The sequence below is a fragment of the Acartia tonsa genome, chromosome 2 (genome assembly GCF_053477335.1).
Source record: "Acartia tonsa isolate MP-2025a chromosome 2, ASM5347733v1, whole genome shotgun sequence".
Taxonomy (NCBI): Eukaryota; Metazoa; Arthropoda; class Copepoda; order Calanoida; family Acartiidae; genus Acartia; species Acartia tonsa.
The window spans coordinates 42781661-42802345 of NC_137261.1; the positions used below are offsets into that span (position 1 = coordinate 42781661).

Consider the following 20685-nt stretch of genomic DNA (forward strand, 5'->3'; position numbering starts at 1 on the left):
ATTAAAATTATCAAAAAATCAGAAACATGACCAAAAGTTAATTTCTATTTTTTTCGAAAATGATAAATAAAAAAAATACATAATCACAGTAAAAATATTTTAAAATAATTAAACTACTTAGAAGAAGCTTTGCCACACTAATGATACATTATCGTTCTTGTTTACTTAACAATCGGGTTAACTGCAGTTTACGGTAAAATGTTCTTGGCAACGAATATTTCCAAAAATCTATGAACTTCTAAGGCTTCTAACGGCAAAACGGTGGAACGTATAAATTGTGCTACAATTTTAATATTACTCTACAATAGAAGGTCTACAAATAATCTGAAATATTCATTAATCAATAATCCACAATTATCTCGCAGTTCATTTAAATGCGCAAAAAAGACTCAATTTTACGCGTTTTTTTTCAATGTAGCTTTCCGTGTGCATCATAGTATCTTGGCAATTCCAGATTATTTTTAGACCTTTTTAGGCTTCTTATACAATGGTATGCGGGCATAGTATGTATGTTCAGCCGTTTGGCAGCTAGAAGCTTTTAAAAATTGAAGATATTCGTTACAAGGAACATTTTTCCTTGCACTGCGCTACTCTTTTAATGTTCAAAGAATGGCTGAAGATTTTAAAATTGTGTTTCTTGCACTGTGGTGTATCCAAACGAGGTTGTCATATTCATCCAACCTAAAATTCATAAATAACGAAGTAAAAATTAGTCAACGCCCATAAAAAATAATTGAATAGAAAATAGAAAATAACAAAACCTTTATTTATAAATCGGTCCATTTTTTCTTTCATGACCGACAGACCGACAGAACAAGTAATTTAATATACTGAATGCTTATTGGTAATAGGAATCTTCAAGTTTCCTCCATTTCATTTATTATGGACGTACTGACGGACGTTTCCAATGATAAGGTTGCTTCGCTTTTAAAAATTTCACATGCTAGTTTTATATCAGGGGATATAGAGACAATTGCCGATAAATTAATGTACATCCTCAATGATGATACACAAAGCTACACCTTCAGGAGATTACAATTAGTAGTTAAAATTTTGGACACTAACTTAATGAAAATACCATTCAAAATTAAATCAAATTCCCCAAAGTTATATTAAAACCGATAAATGTTTGGGGAGTAGTGTAATAAACAGCCCAATGTCCCCCATTCTCCCTCTGAAAAAACCGCCTTCGTTTTATATACAAGTCTACTGATATAATAATTATTATTTTAGATATCAAAATGATAATTGTATTACTTGGAAGTGTTTATTGGTTGCTGAAGTGATTCTTTTAAAAGTCCCTCGTTGTAAGCTGTATATCCAGCCAGCTCGAAATTCTAAAAAAAAACATTATTTTAATACAATACATATACATATTTACTGCAAACCAACAGAAAACAAGGATTACAACATCCATAAGTAGCGAAGCTCAAAAATTATGAATGGATATCGGGAAAAAATTACAATAGAGCAGTGTCATACAACAAACATTAAACTTGATAAAATAACGAAACCTTTAAAATCTCGCAACCTTTAAAATCACGAAAAATTAAAAATCTAGGAATCGATCTAGCACTGCAATTAATGGACAAATCTTATTGAAACTTGATGGATATTTGTAAAATATGGGCATAATCATTCCTTGATAATTTCATCCATCAATCCTGAATAGGAATAGAAAAAATCTTGAAAACCTAAAAATCTAGGAATCGATCTAGCACCCCAATTAATAAACAAATCTTCATAAAACTTGGTGAACATATGTAATGTAAAATCAATTTATCCCTGAAAATATCATCCCTTTATCTTGAAAAAGAATTGAGAAAATCACGAAAACTTAAAAATCTAGGAATCGATCTAGCACCCCAAATAACAGACAGATGGACAAAAAATGTACAGATTAGATGGGCATATGTCATAGGATCTTCCCTAAAAATTTCAGCTGTCTATCTTTAATAGGAGCCGAGAAAATCACGTTTCCCAATTCATTAATTACGGACAGGCGGACATTCGGACTTATAAAGTAGCTTCGCTACTAATAATCCACAAGATATTATATTACTAGTAGTTTTAAGGAGAAGCCAAAGACTTTGCGACTGGCTTTTGGAATATGTTAAAATTACCAAAGATGGATTTATGGCTTGCCCCCCGAAAATCTACTATACGTGTTGATTATTTCATTTTAGTTTAGAGTTCAGGGAATAATAAACATTTATTCAAGAAGAAAGGGATATTTGTATGATTTTTCAGCATCAAGCAAACCTAAATACAAATGACATGACTAAAGAGGAGGTTCATGAACAATCTTCCCATAAAAAAACACCTTAATTAATTGGCCGGGATTAGGGCAGAATCCATTGACATTAACCTTGACCCAAGTCCATTCCATCACAATATATGGCACATAGTAATTCTAAAAAAATAATTTATTATTAACAAGGATGATAACAAAATGATAACAAAAATAATGGATTAGACAAACGGACAAAGAAAGATATAGAGAAAATGTTCAGTAATTTAGTTGTCATAACAAAGAAAAAAAAAGATAGAGATTATATAAAATCTTAAAGTTAATCACGAAACCTTAAAAAAATATGGTTTATGTCTTTTAAAACATGACCGACATACAAAAAGGCAAATAAATGTATAGACTGGTTGCGCAGTTTTCATAGGAACCTGTCTTCAATAGCAGCCGAGAAAAGGAAAAAAAGACAATTAACTGCACATTGTATTTGGTTTTCAATAAAAAATATTTTTATCAATTTCTAAGAAACTACACATTTGTTTAAAGCAAGGATTATGTTAAAAGTCAGCTTAACCGTCAGGAAAAATAGAGAACTATGTCAAAAAGTTTAGTTTTAGCTATAGAAGGAAAAAAAGACAAAAAACTGCACATTTATATAGTCCGGAATTTTTTTCCCCAATCTTGGACGTAATAAAAATCGGCGGAAAAAGCCGTTTTTTAAGGAAACGAGAAACAGTTTTGCCCTATCTTTGAGATTATATGAATGAGAGGATGTTAAGGTTTGATAATCTGATAAGAAATTTTCTCGTTTACAGTCCCTTTAAGAGCCTACCTTGTCGGGAGATTCAAGAAAATTGTTGAGAACCTAAATTTAAAAAACATTTTAACTTCGAAAGGTTTATAAATTAAAAACAAAATATATGTTTTAGGTTTCATTTTCAATAATTAAATACTTTTTAAAATATAACTTTTTAAAATCCAAATTAAAAAAATATAGGGCTAAAATTAATAAGTTAATAAGTGCATATTATCTATTAGCTTAGTATACTGCATAAACAATTTAGATATTGCATTTGAAATCTGAGTTTAAGAACATTAGATTATGTTTGTATTACCTTGCACTCAAACCCTTCAACATCCACTTTAAGAATAACTGTGTCTTCCTGGATATGGTTTAACAATTGATTCAACGTGACTGTGCGGATACCAGGTAGGGTTTTTAGTTTCTAAAATTATAAATATTTTCATTTTTTTTCTAAAAAAAGGGTCTTCTACATGTAAAGTGAAATAGATTTAGTGAAGGGATGAGAAACGAAGAGCGACGGGGAAAGAAAGTGGAGGAAAATAGAAAGGAAATGTAAAAATTCTAAGAATTTGAATTTAAAAACCATCTCACATTACTGATAGACAAAAGGACAGATAGTTAAATAGACAGACAGACAGGCATTGAGGGCTTCCTGGTACTAAATTTAACCTAACCTACCCTGTAATAATAATAAGAAAGTAAAAGAATCTCTGCTAACCACTGAACTAAAGTGGTTCTCCTTTACAGGGTAGATTTTCATAAATACTAGGAAGGTTTATAACTATTTTGGGTGGAGGTTACCCCAATCCTCCCAGGAGAAATCGCCCCTCTAAAAAAAATGAGATACACCAAAATAAGATCTCATTGTGCATCCCGTCCACCATAAGCTATTTAAGGCAATGTATTAATGTTAAAACATAAGTTACCTCGTCATAAGTTAGCTTGTTGTACTGTTCTTCTGTTAGCATTGTGACCATACCTAATATACATATCTTTTATGAATTTATCAATTTTTATGAAATTTTAGTATATACATTGTTTTGTTCGTCTGCCTGTCGTTCATGCCCCAAAAGACAAAAATACTTATATCTAAAAAGTTTTTGTTTTTGTTTATTCTTTTTATACCTTTCTTTTTATGACAATTCAACATCTGCACTATAACTCACTTTGTCCTTTTGTCCATTCATTTATTTAAACTGTTACGCCACTTATGGATATTTTCATACTTGGTAATTTAGATAATGTTGAGGTTATGCTAGAATTTATGGCGTGTACAAGGTTTTGCTAGGAGCCGAGGATGTGAAAATTTTGACAAAATCGAAAGGAGGTGTAATACTGAATATAAGATTTGAATAAAAATTTTGGCCCCCAGCCATAATATGGTTGATTTATGCAAAATAATGACCCATGCAAAATAGTTTTTCTGTAATGTAAAAATTGCGATGGTACAAGCACTGCAAAGTTTTTAAAATTTGCCAAAAAAACCTGTTTTTAAAGCTCTTGTACCATCTAAATTTTAAAGATTTTTACAGAATTTCAAAAACTATTTTGCATGGGTCATTTTTTTTGCATAAATCAACCATATTATGGCTAAGGGCCAAAATTTTTCTAAAACGGGACAGGGTAATGAACACGCATCCGTTCATTTGTTGTTGCTCTCTTTCTTTTAGACAAATATGTCCATGTTTAATTAAAATCATGAAATCTAATTTAAGTATTATTTTTTTACCTTCATTTTCGTGAAATTGGTTGTATGGGATGACTACATTATTTTCGTCACTAAAATTAATAGAAACAAATATAAATCACAAAAATATTCTGGATTAAAAAATAGACAAAGCTAAGTAAATTAAAGAGCAAAAGCTCCATCCTCTATTCCCTTGGGCAATAAATGTTCCTCCCTTACCATTATATTGATAACTAGCGGCTTCGCCCCTAGCCTCTAGGGGCTTTGCCCCAAGAGGTATAATTACATATTCTATTACTTACCTAGCAGAACGGATTGCAAATTTTCGCACCTACCCAGCTGGAAAACATTTTCTCGTTTAAATAACGAATTCGCAAAATTCGTAAAAAAAATAGTCTAATGTGTTCTCAAGAAAATTACTACTGGTGCTGCTCATAGTCTAATGTGTTCTCAAGAAAATTTTTTTTTGTTTTTTTTTGGGGGGGGGGTAAATTTTCATTTTTGGGGGGGTTGGTGGTGTCCCACCCCCCAAGAAAATAGCTTAAAACCACCACAGGACCGATAGGTATATACCCTGAAGAGTAGAATTCAATCGGTTCAGTGGTTACCGAGATCTTAAGCTTCAGACGGACGGACAGACGGACGGACAGACATCAAGCTACTTTGTATTATAGATAAATAACTTTATTAAACCAAGAATGTTCTTTTTCTTCTTATAAACTATTTTGTTAACTTTTTATAATGATCTTGTAAAACTATGTTTACCTAATTGCGTTATTTATCAAAGTAATGTTTCCTGAAGTTCCACTCAATTCACCACTTTTTCTGAAACAATTAAAAGATTTCAAAGTATATAAAGATAATAATTATTATAAATATTATAAAATAATAATTTATATGTTTTATTACATAAAAGGAGGGAATGATGGACTTTAAAATATTCTGGTACCTAAATATATGGGCTCAAAATCTTTAGGTACTATTATTGAATTTTGATTGGTTGATTCCAAACTAGCAGTCACCAAATTTTTCAAACAATTATTTTTTTTCTATACAAAAGGAGTAATTTCAACATCATCTGGGTTATAAATAAATTTATTGTTCATTTTCTTGTCCCTTGTTCCTGGGTTAATAAACATGAACAAACCGATGCTACATGTAAAAAACTTAGCCTATGTTTCATATTTCATTTATATAATTATCTAAACCACTGTAAGTTTGTTAATGTCTTGTGATATAATTGACCTATTTAGAAAATTTTGCTAGTTAAAAGTAGTTACCTTATGTAAGCCAAATTCTTTAACACTGGATCTATTGCATAAGCTCTAAAAAATATTATCTCATGATTAATTGAATTATTTAATTTAAGTAATCAACAAGTCTAAAAACATCAAAAACTAACGCAGCATCAATAAATCATAGACGGAAAAACAGACAAAGTGATTCAAATAGCAGATGAACATAAAAATAAGACATGAATAAAATAGAAATATTCTATATTTGTTTCAAACCATTTAAAAATCATAAAATGGTCACTCATTCGGGCATATTAACAAAAAATAAGCTGTCTTCTATCTATAATAGAAACTGAGAAAATTCCATTTCCCCTTTAGCTGGACGGAAAGGCGGACTGACAAAGATGGTTATAGAGTAGGCTTGTAACTAAAAAAACTTTAGGATTATGGGGATGGAAATGCTAGATACCTGTGACCAATAGAAGCTGCCATCAAAGAATAATAACCCAGGTTACTTCCAACATCTCAATAAAAAAAATGTCCAAACAAATTTCAATTATTTTTGTGCCAAAACTACTCTATAATTCTTTTTTAACTGTTTGTCAGTCAGTAAAGTCATTCAGTTATTGTCTCAGTTGTTATTTAAAACAGGTTAAATTTTCTGTAGATTCCTATGACATGTGAGCCTCTAATCCATACAATGTTTTGTGGCTCCAGGACAAACGCAGGAGTCCCAAACGTCGGAGTGGACAAACACAGGAGTGTTAAAATATTAATTTAGTATTTCTATACAGATTAGGTTATGTTAAGATATGAACGAACAAATAAGCCCCCCGCATTTAGGCATTTAGGGTTAGGCATTTAAAAAACCTATAAGATGGTCTAAAATATGTTAGGTTAGGTTAAGTGTCCACTCCGATGTTTGTCCACTCCGACGTTTGGGACTCCTGCGTTTGTCGTAGGACCTCTTTTGTTGTTTTTGTAGCTGTCTGTCGTTCGAATGCTTCAAAAGACATAAAAACTTTTGTTAACGGCCTTTGAATTTCTTTGATTTTTATCTTATTATCTAACATCTTCTCAATAACTCACATTGTCTCTTTGTTCTTCCATGGTTTTATATGCTTCGCTACTCATTTACGTTGTCATCCTTGTTTCCATATATGTTACTACTGGATGTGCCTTTTCCCCAGGGCGAAATATATGTATATTTTCAATTTTTGTGTGTGGATGAATACACACATTAAATTTTACTTGTGGCTACGCCCCTAGAGGCTTCTAGAGGCAATTGAGAGAAGAGCGCAGGGAGATGTTGATCATCCACTTTTAAGTTATTATTTCTGGGTGTCATTTTGTTCTTCGGGCGATTTCTCTTAGAAGGGTAGCGTTTTTAAACCTTTTTTAAAATAATCATATTAATTCAGCGATAAACAATACCCTTCGCTTCATACACAGTGAACGACACCTGTTACTTTTATATTAAAATACTAAACTAAAACTACTATACCTAGAAAAGCTGCTCTAGGAAAAATAAGTAGAGCCTCATAGACAGAACAGGCTGTTCCTTCTTCTACAACTAGATAGATAGATAGATTGATAAATGGGTAATAACATGGGTAGAAAGATAGTGTCAACATACAATTAGACTTACAGGCTGAACTGTCAACTTTCCCACAAAATTTCATGATAATCTTGTGTAGAAACCACAGTCGTGTGAACCTCTAAACACACACCAATCCCCCTTTCTACCAGACGGACGGTTTAGTTAAAATATGAATATTCTCAAAAAAAACATTAGTCTGGTAACTGGAAAAATAACATTTCCCTCTTTAGACATGACAAATTATACAAGTTATAGAGTGGCTTTGCTACTAAACAGCGTATGGTGAAATGTTTGCGTTTAGTCTATACATTTTCCGTAACGTTAATACATCAATTATGTGTACTAGAACAAACAATTTCAAGTATAGCAGATGCACATAAATGTTACCCGCGTTGTTCATTGGTTGAGGAGTCATTTATCTTAACTTGCTTTGTCACCCAGTCTTACAGTCAGACGGATATTTATTATAGACAAATTAAAATGCAAAGAAATATATCTTAATTAGAACTTATGATCTATTTAATAGTGACACAATTGTCTTCCATCAATAAAATGTTAAAAAAAATAACCTCTGTGTTTATATATGTAAATACTTTTGTAATATAGTAGCTCCGCTATTAAAAAGTGCTGAGTCATCCTATATCTAAGATTTATGTATGATTTAGAACTTTTTTGATGAATTTTTTTTAAAAAAAGAAAGTTTTGTTTGTCTTTAGTTATCGGACTGCTTATTCAGTATTATTTCTTAAGATCTCGCTAAACACTGAACCAGTTTCAGGGAAGTTTTAAATAGGCCCAGAATTGTTTTGGGCTATCTTATTTTTAATTCCTGAGAAGGTTTTAGCATATATATTCATGTACACTCTTTGTCTCTCTTTGAATAAAAAGCCCTAGATTTTTTGGCGCAGCCGATAGTTTTGATGAATACTATTGGATGCAATTAAATAAACTGCTAAATTTTTCCATATAAACTATATTCATTGCTACTAACCTTCAAAATCTGCATATTGATTACTCATATGCTAAAATAAAGAAAACAAAATCTAATTATTAAAAAAAAATAACTTCCATAAAAAGCGAAGCAAAAATTAAGGAGGAAGTGAGTTATGGAGCATATAGCCAGTGGCCATGGAAATCTATGGAAATCATATATAAAGTAGTAAGCTTTTTTGTCTGTAGCTTAAGATTTTGATAAGGTATTAGGCTATTTTACTAATTTCCTTACTCCTTTAAATACAGAGCTCCTAAATGCTTGGAGCACAGCTGCTAGTGGAAATCATAAAGAAATAAAAAATATAGATATTACCTCATTAATATCTTTAACACAAATTAACCAATTTATATTACTGTATTTTCCCATTAATCTGGTTCTAAATAAAAACAAGTTTTAATATTTTGAATCTGAGAAATTTCACTCAAATTTTTTTTTGTATTTCATTATGAAGATTGAAATCTAAATTTGAAGTGGGAGGGAGAGACAAGATTTAAAAAATGCCAAGCTGTGGCGTGCACAGAGATTCATCAGTGGGATTTACAATCATTTAGGGGTAAAAAAGGGGAAGGTAGGCCTTCCAAATTTAAATTTTAATGGGGTATTAACACCACCTCCTGCACGCCACTGATTCCAAGACTTCAATTAACAAAAGACATTTGTCTAAAACAGTTACATAATAAGCTTACCTATAATTGAGACAAAAAAAGACAAACAAAAAACCTTACAACTTCATCTCTGGTCAGGTAAAGTTGGAATGAAATAATCGTTAAATTAACTGGTATTAATTTTATTATTTTTATTTTGTTAAAAACGCAGAAAATTGTTTATAATAAAATGTTACATGATTTTTTAGTATATCTGAGAACCGGTTCTAATCCAGCGGATATTAATAAGGTTTAAATAGTGTTACTTTAAAAAAAATGAATGAATTAAAAAAGATAAGTAAATTACTTGTCACATTTTCTAATTCTTCTGTTTATATCAGGAAGATCTTTTTCTAAAAAAATGAATAATATTAATAATTCATGAATGTTATATATGGCAACGTATTGAAAAAAATATTATTCAGACAAGAAGTTCTTTGTAATGCCTTAAAAAAATTACGTCATATTAAAATAGTCCATTATTATAATTTAACGTAATTCGGAATTTTTCGGCCAAACGTTTTTAAATTTAGTGCCTCAAAAAAATATAACTTTTGAACAGATAGACAAACGTCCAACTAATTCTTACAGAAAAATATCAGGTTTGCTGTCTGCTTGTACCGAAGGATCTAGCTAACCTCTCAACTGATATGATTCCCCTTTGCAGCGAAGCTCTTCATAGGTCTTGTGAAGGTTTATAGTAAATTTGGGGGATGGTAACACCTCCCTCTCACTGCGGCTCGCTCACTTATAGAAATGGGAAACTTATAAAAGTTTTACTCAACACACGAAATCGTAACAATTTTAATGAGAAATACGCATTTTATAAGGAATACAAAACGCTCTAATTTTCGTTCTATTTAACGTAATTTTATAATTTTTTTTGCTTTTTATTTTATTTCACATATACTTTTATCATTTTATCAAAAAAAAATTTATCTTTTTTCATCATTTTTTGGAGAAATTAATGCTTAAACTAAGGGTATCTTTAGACGCAAAATTGACGCACTTAGAATAAAAAATGCGTATTGAGTACAAAGGGGGGATAATTTCAAGTCATGAATGTTCTAAAAATATCTTTTTTTCCATAAAATTTTAATGTTTAGTCCACCCCACGTCACCCCGAAAATTATATATCAATTTAGGAAGATAATTTTTGTAGAATAATTACAGAATTTACAACTTTATGGACTCAGTATAGTTAAGATCAAAGGCGTGCAAAAGGTTGGTATAGGGGTTGTTTACACCACCCTTGTAAAATTAAGGGGGATGGATACACCTCCCTAGGTGTCCACCCATGTCCACCCTCTTGACAAGAGCCTACACCCTCAGATACACCCCTCTATAAATTCCAAGGGGGTGTAAAGGAAATAAATTTACACCCCTTAAAATAAAGTGGGGTTGGGGTTGTTTAAGGAGGGTGTATATAAGCAAGTCACAGATTCAGATAATTATATGCTATCTATTTTTAGATAAATTAATTACCAGACTTTACTAAAATAATCTTGCAATATTCTGTACAACTGTACTGTACAACTTTTAATTAGTAAATTGATACATGAGGAAGCTCTCATACATATGTAGGGGGGGGGGGAGTTAATGCAACCATCCCATAATCAATTAATCCAAATTTTGTTATGAAAATTGGCATGTGTAATCCTTGGTAGGTCTGTTTTTCAAAATGTAACAAAAAGTTAAGCTTAAGGGGGGGGGGGGGTTAAGGCAACCATCACGTAATCAATGCACAAATGGCACTTAGAATTCGAATTTCATTACAAAACTTGGCATGAGTAATCCTATTTTCCCAAAATGGAACAAAAAGTTGGAAAAGTAATGGCTAATGGCTGTTTGCTTAGCTGTTTAGCCGTTTTTGGGCTATTTTCAGGGCAAATCCATCAATAATCTTGTAGGAATCATCCATTAGGGATAGGTTTTAATGGGTGCTGAGCTGAAAAATACTACCAAAAATAGTGGCAGCTGGGTAATGGCTTATAAGGATATAAAAAAATGAATATTTCCATGGAATTAAACTTTTCTTAATTAACATTATTTACTAAGTATATTTGCGATAACTTTTATTTAATAGATTCTTCCAATTTTTAACATTTACAAAACAGCCTGCTTTATTGCTTCAAGATCCATGTCAGATCTATATAGGAAATAAATGTCTATAAATGAGCTCAAGTCTTCCAAGAAAGAAATGTTCAAAACTCATAGTGCTCCAATAATCCTCATTAAACTCTCATTGACCAAAGCGATAAAACCTTTATTCTATTTGTTTATGGAATGAATAAAGTTTTTCAATCCATGTTGATATTTGAATTACATTGAAGTATATAATCTTGATTTAATAAACAAAAAATATATGTTCATAATATAGAAAATCAAAGAAAACTCTGTTTTAAAAAAATTCGATTGTGGCGACACTTCCGTAGTGTTCAAATATTAAAACTAAAATTTTAATCATATTAACCCTTTGGTGATGGTAATGTAAATAAAAAATATAATTGAAGAAATCTTTTTCAAAATCATTTAAATTATTAAATATTTACTTCTTTCTTTTAGATAGTAATTGCGAGGGAGGAAAAGTGAAATAGATAAATAGATATGTACTTATAGAAAACTAGCCAATAGTGAGATAGTTATATCGAGCCAACTCTAGTAACTTTATGTCATGGACATATTACTAAAAGAACTTTTTTTAATTTCTAGATTTCGCTGTCATAACAGCTAAAAACTGCCAAAAATGGCCGAGAACAGCTGTCAACAGCCAAAAGTATATATTGTAGATTAAATCATCCCACCCTGGAAAAATTTTGATAAAAGTTTTGCCCCCAGTAAAAATTGGTTGATTTAAGCAAAAAAATGACCCATGCTAAATATTTTTTCTGTGATGCAATAATTGTGACCTCATGAGCACTGCAAAGTTTTTGAAATCTGCAAAAAAAATGTTTTTTTAGTTCTTTTGTGTGATCTCAATTTTAAAGATTTTTACAAAATTTCAATTCTAGTATGTCAATATAAACCTGAAATTTACCAAAAAAATGGAGCAGTCTCAATTATAACATATTGTATTTAGTATTTATAGTAAATTATGACCTTGAAAATTGAATTATATATGTATGCAATTTTGACTTTGGAAGATGTGACATGTCTAGGGTAGGTTTTTTTTAAAAACATACTTTTGCTTTAATGTATGTTAAATTATACCAATAACCATATTTTAATTTTCAGTACCACCCACTTAACAGCTAGAACTGGCTGGAAACAGCTGGGAGGGGTCAAGAGTATGATGAGTAGATAGGGCTTTTGATGTGTCTAAGGGTAGGTTTTTATGTGTGCTGAGCTCAAAAATACCACACAAAATCCATATGGCAGCTTGCTAACAGCCCCAGCTCAGCTGGGAGCGGCCAAGAGTAGAATGAGTAGATAGGGCTTGTGACGTGTCTCTAGGTTGGTTTTTAACAGTCTGTGTAACAGCCCCAGCTGCCAAATGGATGGACCCCCACTATTTATAGTAGTATTTTTGAGCTCGGTACCAATAAAAACCTACCCCTAGACATGTCAAAAGCCCTATCTACTCTTCATACTCTTAGCCGCTCCCAGCCTTTTTCAGCCAGTTCTAACCATTTAGCAGCTGGTACAAGAAATTTTAAAAATGGATATTTAAAGCAAAAATATGTTTTAAAAAGTTGATTCCTATGTAATTAATGACAGTTTTGCCCTGAATATAGCCCAAAAACGGCTAAACGACTAAGCCGCCAGCTGTTAGCCGTCACTTTTCTAACTTTTTGTTTCATTTTGGGAAAATAGATATACCAAGGATTACTCATGCCAAGTTTTGTAATGAAATTCGAATTCTAAGTGCAATTTGCACATTGATTACGAGATGGTTGCATTAAACCCCCCCCCCCAAAAAAAAAATTGAATTAATTCCTTTAATGATCTTGATAGATATATGTTTATAACTTTTAATATATTTTACAATAGTGCTCAAAGTTAATGTTGGGAGGGAGAAATATAATAGACAATTAATTAGATAAAATCCAATAGAGAACCTGTGAATGATCAGACAGACGGAGGGATAGACAGACGGACAGACAGAGGGACAGGTAAATAGTAATAGACAGTCTTTGAGGCATTAACAAATTACAATTAGGCTATGCTAGATGATTCATTGAAATCCAAAAGAGAGGCAGTTAGACAGATAGACAGACAAGTGGTGGGACAGACAGACAAAAGGACAGACATACAGATGGACAGACAGACAGACAGACAAATGGGTATTGCCTAAAAACAGTTTGGCTGCTATATGAATCATTAAAACCCACAATAGAAAAGAAATTTACATTAGTTTCTTTTTTCGATACTCAACGCCCCCCCCCCCCCCCTCCCCCACTCAAAGGGGTTTATTATTTCTTAAAATCAATAAGTGACTTCTCAGCATAATAAAATTGAATATACTTTTTATTTCATCAATTTATCTTAAATAGAACGAAAGTTATAATCAATTTATTGTCTACATGAAATATGCCTTGAGTAAAAATCAACCTAATTGTCAGTAAAAACGTCATATTTATGCATATTTACACAGTAAATAAATTTTAAAATTGTATTTTATTGTAATGAATAACTTAAGGGGGTTGTATGAATTATCAAAAACCTAAAAAAAAACTAATTTGGTTAAATTAGTCCAAGTAATGATTGATTTAGTACAGCACATATGAATATGTTGTCAATTTCCTATCAGAGTCGCAGTGCTCTCAAAAGAAATATCCCAATTAAAAAAATTACTCATTAAATAATTTTCATTTTTAATAAAATCTAGAGGGTCGCCTCCCCCCCTTTCTTCCTCTTTCAAGTGCACCTAGAGGCCTCTAGGGGCTTAGCTGCTGGTTCTATAGAAACTAAAAACGTGTTTTACCTGAATTTATTATATTTATCAGGTTGTTATTAACTGTATTGATCAACAAATCTATAAAGAAGGTGTATCAACTATTTTTTTTATAGCTAGCCGGTTCTTTTAGTAAGTAGTAGATGTAAAATTTTTCATAGAATTCAGATATGCAATCGGTTTTTTTGTAGAGCTCTTATTTTTTAAGTAATTTAAGTTTAAAAAAAAAAAAATAAGTCGATTTTAAGGTACTAAAATGCAACAAAACAAGGATGACAACATCCATAAAAGCGAGCACCGAAACGGTAGGACAAACGGACATTAACACTTGTATAGTGTCTGAATTGAATAATCAGAACATAAAAGTATAAGGGTCGAAGCAAAATTGTAAGTATATTTGTTGAAAAACTGCTTGATACAGGATAATTTTTATGGACATACTTACATTTTTAGGACTTGATTATAGAGTTGCTTCGCTTATAATATTGTTATTTGTTGTTCCAGGAATCAATATACCAAAAATCAGATCAAACGGATAAGGGGGGGGAAGTTTTGACACTTTCGCTTACTCCGTGATTATTGGGCTAGGTATTAAAGTTAGACTATAGGTTATTTGGGATAAAAGTTTACTTTTGGTTAGTACTTCACGGATTTTTAATCATTTTTTGGATAACCCCCCACCCTAGCCCCCCGGGGCTCAAAATCCCCCTAAAAATGAACCTAACCTTAATTTTCTCAGGAACCATTTGACCAACAGAGATGGTTTCTTAAACTTAAGCTTTTATGCTTATAAACTAACTTCTGATTTAGAAGTCACCCCCCTGCCACCAACCCCTAGCCCTCCGGGGCTCAAAAAACCCCTAAAAATGAACCTAACCTTAATTTTCTCAGGAACCATTTGACCAACAGAGATGATTTCTTAAACTTAAGCTTTTATGCTTTTAAACTAACTTCTAGTTTAGAAGTCACCTCTTGCCGCCAACCCCTAGCCCTCCGGGGCTCAAAAAAACCCTAAAAATGAACCTAACCTTAATTTTCTCAGGAACCATTTGACCAACAGAGATGGTTTCTTAAACTTAAGCTTTTATGCTTATAAACTAACTTCTGATTTAGAAGTCACCCCCCTGCCACCAACCCCTAGCCCTCCGGGGCTCAAAAAAACCCTAAAAATGAACCTAACCTTAATTTTCTCAGGAATCATTTGACCAACAGAGATGATTTCTTAAACTTAAGCTTTTATGCTTATAAATTAAGTTTAAGTTTAGAAGTCGCCCCCCTGCCGCCAACCCCTAGCCCTCCGGGGCTCAAAAAAACCCTAAAAATGAACCTAACCTTAATTTTCTCAGGAACCATTTGACCAACAGAGATGATTTCTTAAACTTAAGCTTTTATGCTTATAAACTAACTTCTTGTTTAGAAGTCCCCCCCTGCCACCAACCCCTTGCCCTCCGGGGCTCAAAAAAAACCTAAAAATGAACCTAACCTTAATTTTCTCAGGAACCATTTGACCAACAGAGATGATTTCTTAAACTTATGCTTTTATGCTTATAAATTGAGTTTAAGTTAAGAAGTCACCCCCTTGCCGCCAACCCCTAGCCCCCCGGGGCTCAAAAAACCCTAAAAATGAACCTAACCTCAATTTTCTCAGGAACTATTTGTCCAATAGAGATGATTTCTTAAACTTAAGCTTTTATGCTTATGAACTAAGTTTAAGTTTAGAAGTCACCCCCCTGCCGCCAACCCCTTGCACCCCGGGGCTCAAAAAAACCTAAAAATGAACCTAACCTTAATTTTCTCAGGAACTATTTGTCCAATAGAGATGACTTCTTAAACTTAAGCTTTTATGCTTATGAAGTAAGTTTAAGTTTAGAAATAGCCCCCCAGCCGCCAACCCCTTGCCCCCCGGGGCTCCGAAAAAACCCAAAAATGAACCTAACTTTAATTAAAATTTCTTATTTGAAGAGTTAGAGGTACACTTATTAAACCAAATATGCTTCTTTTTGGAAGTTATTGACATATCTGCTGAACAAAAATATAATCGGCCTCCAGGTTCAGGTGCTGCAGGCCTCCAGGTCCACTCAGGAGACAGGTAAAAATTTAAATTTCTTATTTGAAGGTTTAGAGGTACACTTATTAAACCAAATATGCATCTTTTTGGATGTTATTGACATATCTCCTGAAAAAATTAGAATTGGCCTCTAGGTTCAGGTGCTGCAGGCCTCAAGGTACACTCTCGACAGGTGAAAATTAAAATTTCTTATTTAAAGAGTTAGAGGTACACTTATTAAACCAAATATGCTTCTTTTTGGATGTTATTGACATATCTGCTGAAAAAATTTGAATCGGCCTCCAGCTTCAGGTGAATATCTAAAATAGTTAGTTTAAAATTTAGAGGAAATATATTTAAATAGAGTAAGGTTAAAGTAAACAATATAGTCAAATTTATTGTTTACGGCTTCAATATGTGTTCCTGACAGGCTCCAGGGGCCTGCTCAACAGGTAAAAATCCTTATGTGTAATGTTTGAATTAAGATGAAAGGTTACTAAATAGAAATAAAAAATATGTACAACAAGAAACTTAATCAAGGTATAAAAGATCTAAAGTTATCCTATATGATAGCTACTTATTTCCAGTGAGCAATATTATCGCCATTTTAGAACTCTGAAAAAAATACCTTGCAGATTAAATTATTTGTTAAAAAATACAAAAATACAACTTACTTAGGGTGGGTCGATTTTGGAATTTCACATTAGTAGACATTGGCAAGGGTTACTAGGCCAATATAAAACCCTGTGAAACTTGAAAGAGGTTTTTAAATTCAAAAACAACGGGTGCACGGAGGGTATAAAATGTGCCCAATATGAAGATATGTCAATAACATCCAAAAAGATGCATATTTGGTTTTATAAGTTTACCTCTAATTCTTCAAAAAAGAAATCTTAATTTTTACCTGTCTCCAGAGTGGACCTGGAGGCCGATTCTAATTTTTTCAGCAGATATGTCAATAACATTCAAAAAGATGCATATTTGGTTTAATAAGTGTACCTCTAAACCATCAAATAAGAAATTTAAATTTTTACCTGTCTCCTGAGTGGACCTGGAGGCCTGCAGCACCTGAACCTGGAGGCCGATTCTAATTTTTTCAGGAGATATGTCAATAACATCCAAAAATAAGCATATTTGGTATAATAAGTGTATCTCTAACTCTACAAATAAGAAATTTAAATTAAGGTTAGGTTCATTTTTAGGGTTTTTTTGAGCCCCGGGGGGCTAGGGGTTGGTGGCAGGGGGCTGACTTGTAAACTAGAAGTTAGTTTATAAGCATAAAAGCTTAAGTTTAAGAAATCATCTCTGTTGGTCAAATGGTTCCTGAGAAAATTAAGGTTAGGTTCATTTTTAGGGTTTTTAGGGTTTTTTTGAGCCCCGGAGGGCTAGGGGCTGGCGGCAGGGGGGTGACTTTTAAACTAGAAGTTAGTTTATAAGCATAAAAGCTTAAGTTTAAGAAATCATCTCTGTTGGTCAAATGGTTCCTGAGGAAATTAAGGTTAGGTTCATTTTTAGAGTTTTTTTTAGTCCCGGAGGGCTAGGGGTTGGCGGCAGGGGGGTGACTTCTAAACAAGAAGTTAGTTTATAAGCTTAAAAGCTTAAGTTTAAGAAATCATCTCTGTTGGTCAAATGGTTGCTGAGAAAATTAAGGTTAGGTTCATTTTTAGAGTTTTTTTGAGCCCCGGAGGGCTAGGGGTTAGTGGCAGGGGGCTGACTTCTAAACTAGAAGTTAGTTTATAAGCATAAAAGCTTAAGTTTAATAAATCATCTCTGTTGGTCAAATGGTTCCTGAGAAAATTAAGGTTAGGTTCATTTTTAGGGTTTTTTTTGAGCCCCGGAGGGCTAGGGGTTGGTGGCAGGGGGGTGACTTCTAAATCAGAAGTTAGTTTATAAGCATAAAAGCTTAAGTTTAAGAAATCATCTCTGTTGGTCAAATGGTTCCTGAGAAAATTAAGGTTAGGTTCATTTTTAGGGTTTTTTGAGCCCCGGAGGGCTAGGGGTTGGTGGCAGGGGGGTGACTTCTAAATCTGAAGTTAGTTTATAAGCATAAAAGCTTAAGTTTAAGAAATCATCTCTTTTGGTCAAATGGTTCCTGAGAAAATTAAGGTTAGGTTCATTTTTAGGGGGATTTTGAGCCCCGGGGGGCTAGGGGGTGGGGTTATCCAAAAAATGATTAAAAATCCGTGAAGTACTAACCAAAAGTAAACTTTTATCCCAAATAACCTATAGTCTAACTTTAATACCTAGCCCAATAATCACGGAGTAAGCGAAAGTGTCAAAACTTCCCCCCCCCCTTAGATCACTTAAAAATTTGTTGTTAAAAAAGTAGAAAAATCGACATGTTTAAAATGGACATACGGACATTCTGGTAATGATTATAGAGTTGCTACACTTTCTAAATCGTACCCAACTACTACAGGAACCATCATGCAAAGTTTGAAATCGATAGGACAATTCTAACATGCCTAAATTAACTAATAAAAGCTATCTATCTCGAACGGACGGACGGACGTACGGACCAACCCTAATTATAGAAAAGCTTCGCTTCTAAAAAAGAAAGAAAATGGTCATTATGAACAAAAATAGTAAGATCTTTAATTTGACACCTTACTTTTTCAATTCTGTCAGGTAATTATTGAAAAAATCGATTTTTTTAAACCCACGAGAATAAAAACTTTGAACTTACTTTTATTATTTCACAGGTAAAAAAATATGGGTTCATATATACCTTTAGAATCAGAAAAATATTACGAATCCATTGTAAGCAAAATTGAAAAAAAAAGTTTACAATATAGTATATAAACTACAATAAAAGGAATTATATGAAAATATCATATTTTATTGTACAGGCAACGTCTTAATTCTTGAATTGAGTATAAAAATAGGAAGGGGGTAAAGAGGGGGTAAAGAGGGGGTAAAAAAGGGAAGACGATAGTGTTGCCTGAACAAAAAATATAATTGGCCATTTGTTTATTTTTTTATTTTTTTACTTTTTTTCAATTTTGCTTACAATGGATTTGTAATATTTTTCTGATTCTAAAGGTATATATGAACCCATGTTTTTTATGTCTGTTTGAGAAAATATTTAGGTCTAAAGTTTTTATTAAACCGAGGTTAAAAAAATAGATTTTTTCAATAATTACTCAACAGAATTTTAAAAGTAAGGTGTCAAATTAAAGATCTTACTATTTTTGTTCTTACTGGCCATTTTCTTCTTTTATTTTGTTGCGTTTTAGTACCTTAAAACCGACTTAATTATTTTTTAAAAAAACTTAAATTACTTAAAAAATAAGATGTCTACAAAAAAACCGATTGCATATCTGAATTCTATGAAAAATTTTACATCTACTACTTACTAAAAGAACCGGCTAGCTATAAAAAAAAAGTTGATACACCTTCTTTAAGAATTTTAAAATTTTCGAATAAGAGTCAAGGATGACAACATCCATAAGCATATATCATTTTTATATCAGCTTAGCAGGCGGACTCACTCAAAAAAGTAATTGCCTAATATTTTTTGGCCTGACATAATGCTAAAATAAAGAATGATCAAATTAAAGCAAATGAAATTCAAAAGAAATATTTTCCAGCTATTTTCAGCAAAACACCTTTAGGATGACACCCCCTAACGACTCTTGCTATTTGTAATACACCCCTCTGTTCCCTCCCAAAATTTAATTTTAGGATGCACTTTTTACACCCCCCTCACAATACAGTGCGCACTACATATGAATTTTCAAAGTTCTAATTTTAAACAAATTATTGACAATTTACCTACTCTATAAAAAGGGCTGTCGGGTATAGTTTCTTTCGTGACAACGCCTCTTAAGGGGCGTTTCGTCGCATTTTTACAGTAGCTTTTTATAGGTTAGGTTAGGTTAAAAAAATGCCCCGTAGGGTTAGAAATATTAGAAAATCTACTGTGAAAATACTACGAAACGCGTTTTCTGAGAGGGGCGTTTTTTTGAGATAGGCGTTTTTTGAGATGATCCTAAAACGCCCCTTTAGAGGCGTTGTCACGAAAGGGACTACACCCAAAGGGTCTTTATGCTTTTAATAACATTCTTCAGTTTTGAAAAAAAATGTTTAATTAGATTAATTGTTTATATAAAATTATTGTTCAATATATAGTAACGATTCGTAGGTATATTTTTTGTGTTAAATTTACTTACATTGTGTTATAAAAAGAAATCCTAAAAAGAATGAAATTTTCTTAAAAATATTTAGTAAAACTGATCTTCTCATTTTTAATCTGAAAATTAAAATCAAATCTGGTAAAATATTATATATTTTTTATAAAAATTTTAATTGTCATCTCAAACTTTAAAGATTATCTTTGAAGTTAATCAAGAATATGTACAGGAAGGGTGGGTGGGGGGGGGGGGGCAGTAGGTTTTTCCCCTATATCTAACAATAGAGCCTAAACTTGCGGATGATAAAATCCCTGTGGGGCTACCCAGTACCCAATTTAAACTAACCTAACCTATCCTAAATGAAAAAAAAACAAGGAAACCAAAACTACACCCACCTCCCT

General features: G+C 32.3%; 1 protein-coding gene across 1 annotated transcript; it reads right to left on the reverse strand.

The window, feature by feature from the left end:
• Window position 1: 1 nt before the first annotated feature.
• LOC145311905 (uncharacterized) lies at window positions 2-20399 on the reverse strand. The gene is made up of 16 exons (XM_080150943.1): window positions 20324-20399; window positions 14135-14185; window positions 9518-9563; window positions 8879-8942; window positions 8564-8594; window positions 7477-7545; window positions 6442-6496; window positions 6018-6062; window positions 5503-5562; window positions 4780-4829; window positions 3977-4029; window positions 3361-3471; window positions 3078-3110; window positions 2324-2413; window positions 1258-1337; window positions 2-681 (listed from the first exon to the last, which is right to left on the reverse strand). The coding sequence occupies exons 1-16, from the start codon at window positions 20394-20396 to the stop codon at window positions 603-605; spliced, it is 990 nt and encodes a 329-aa protein (XP_080007069.1). The 5' UTR covers window positions 20397-20399; the 3' UTR covers window positions 2-602.
• Between the last annotated feature and the right edge of the window lie 286 nt (window positions 20400-20685).

Bases quoted from the DNA above. Each gene is read 5' to 3' on its own strand.
- LOC145311905 (XM_080150943.1), bottom strand. From the start codon at position 20,396: ATGAGAAGATCAGTTTTACTAAATATTTTTAAGAAAATTTCATTCTTT. The intron at 5,563-6,017 runs GTAACTACTTTT...TAATTGTTTCAG, and splicing joins AAGAATTTGGCTTACATAAG to AAAAAGTGGTGAATTGAGTG. The intron at 4,830-5,502 runs GTAAACATAGTT...TATTAATTTTAG, and splicing joins TTGATAAATAACGCAATTAG to TGACGAAAATAATGTAGTCA.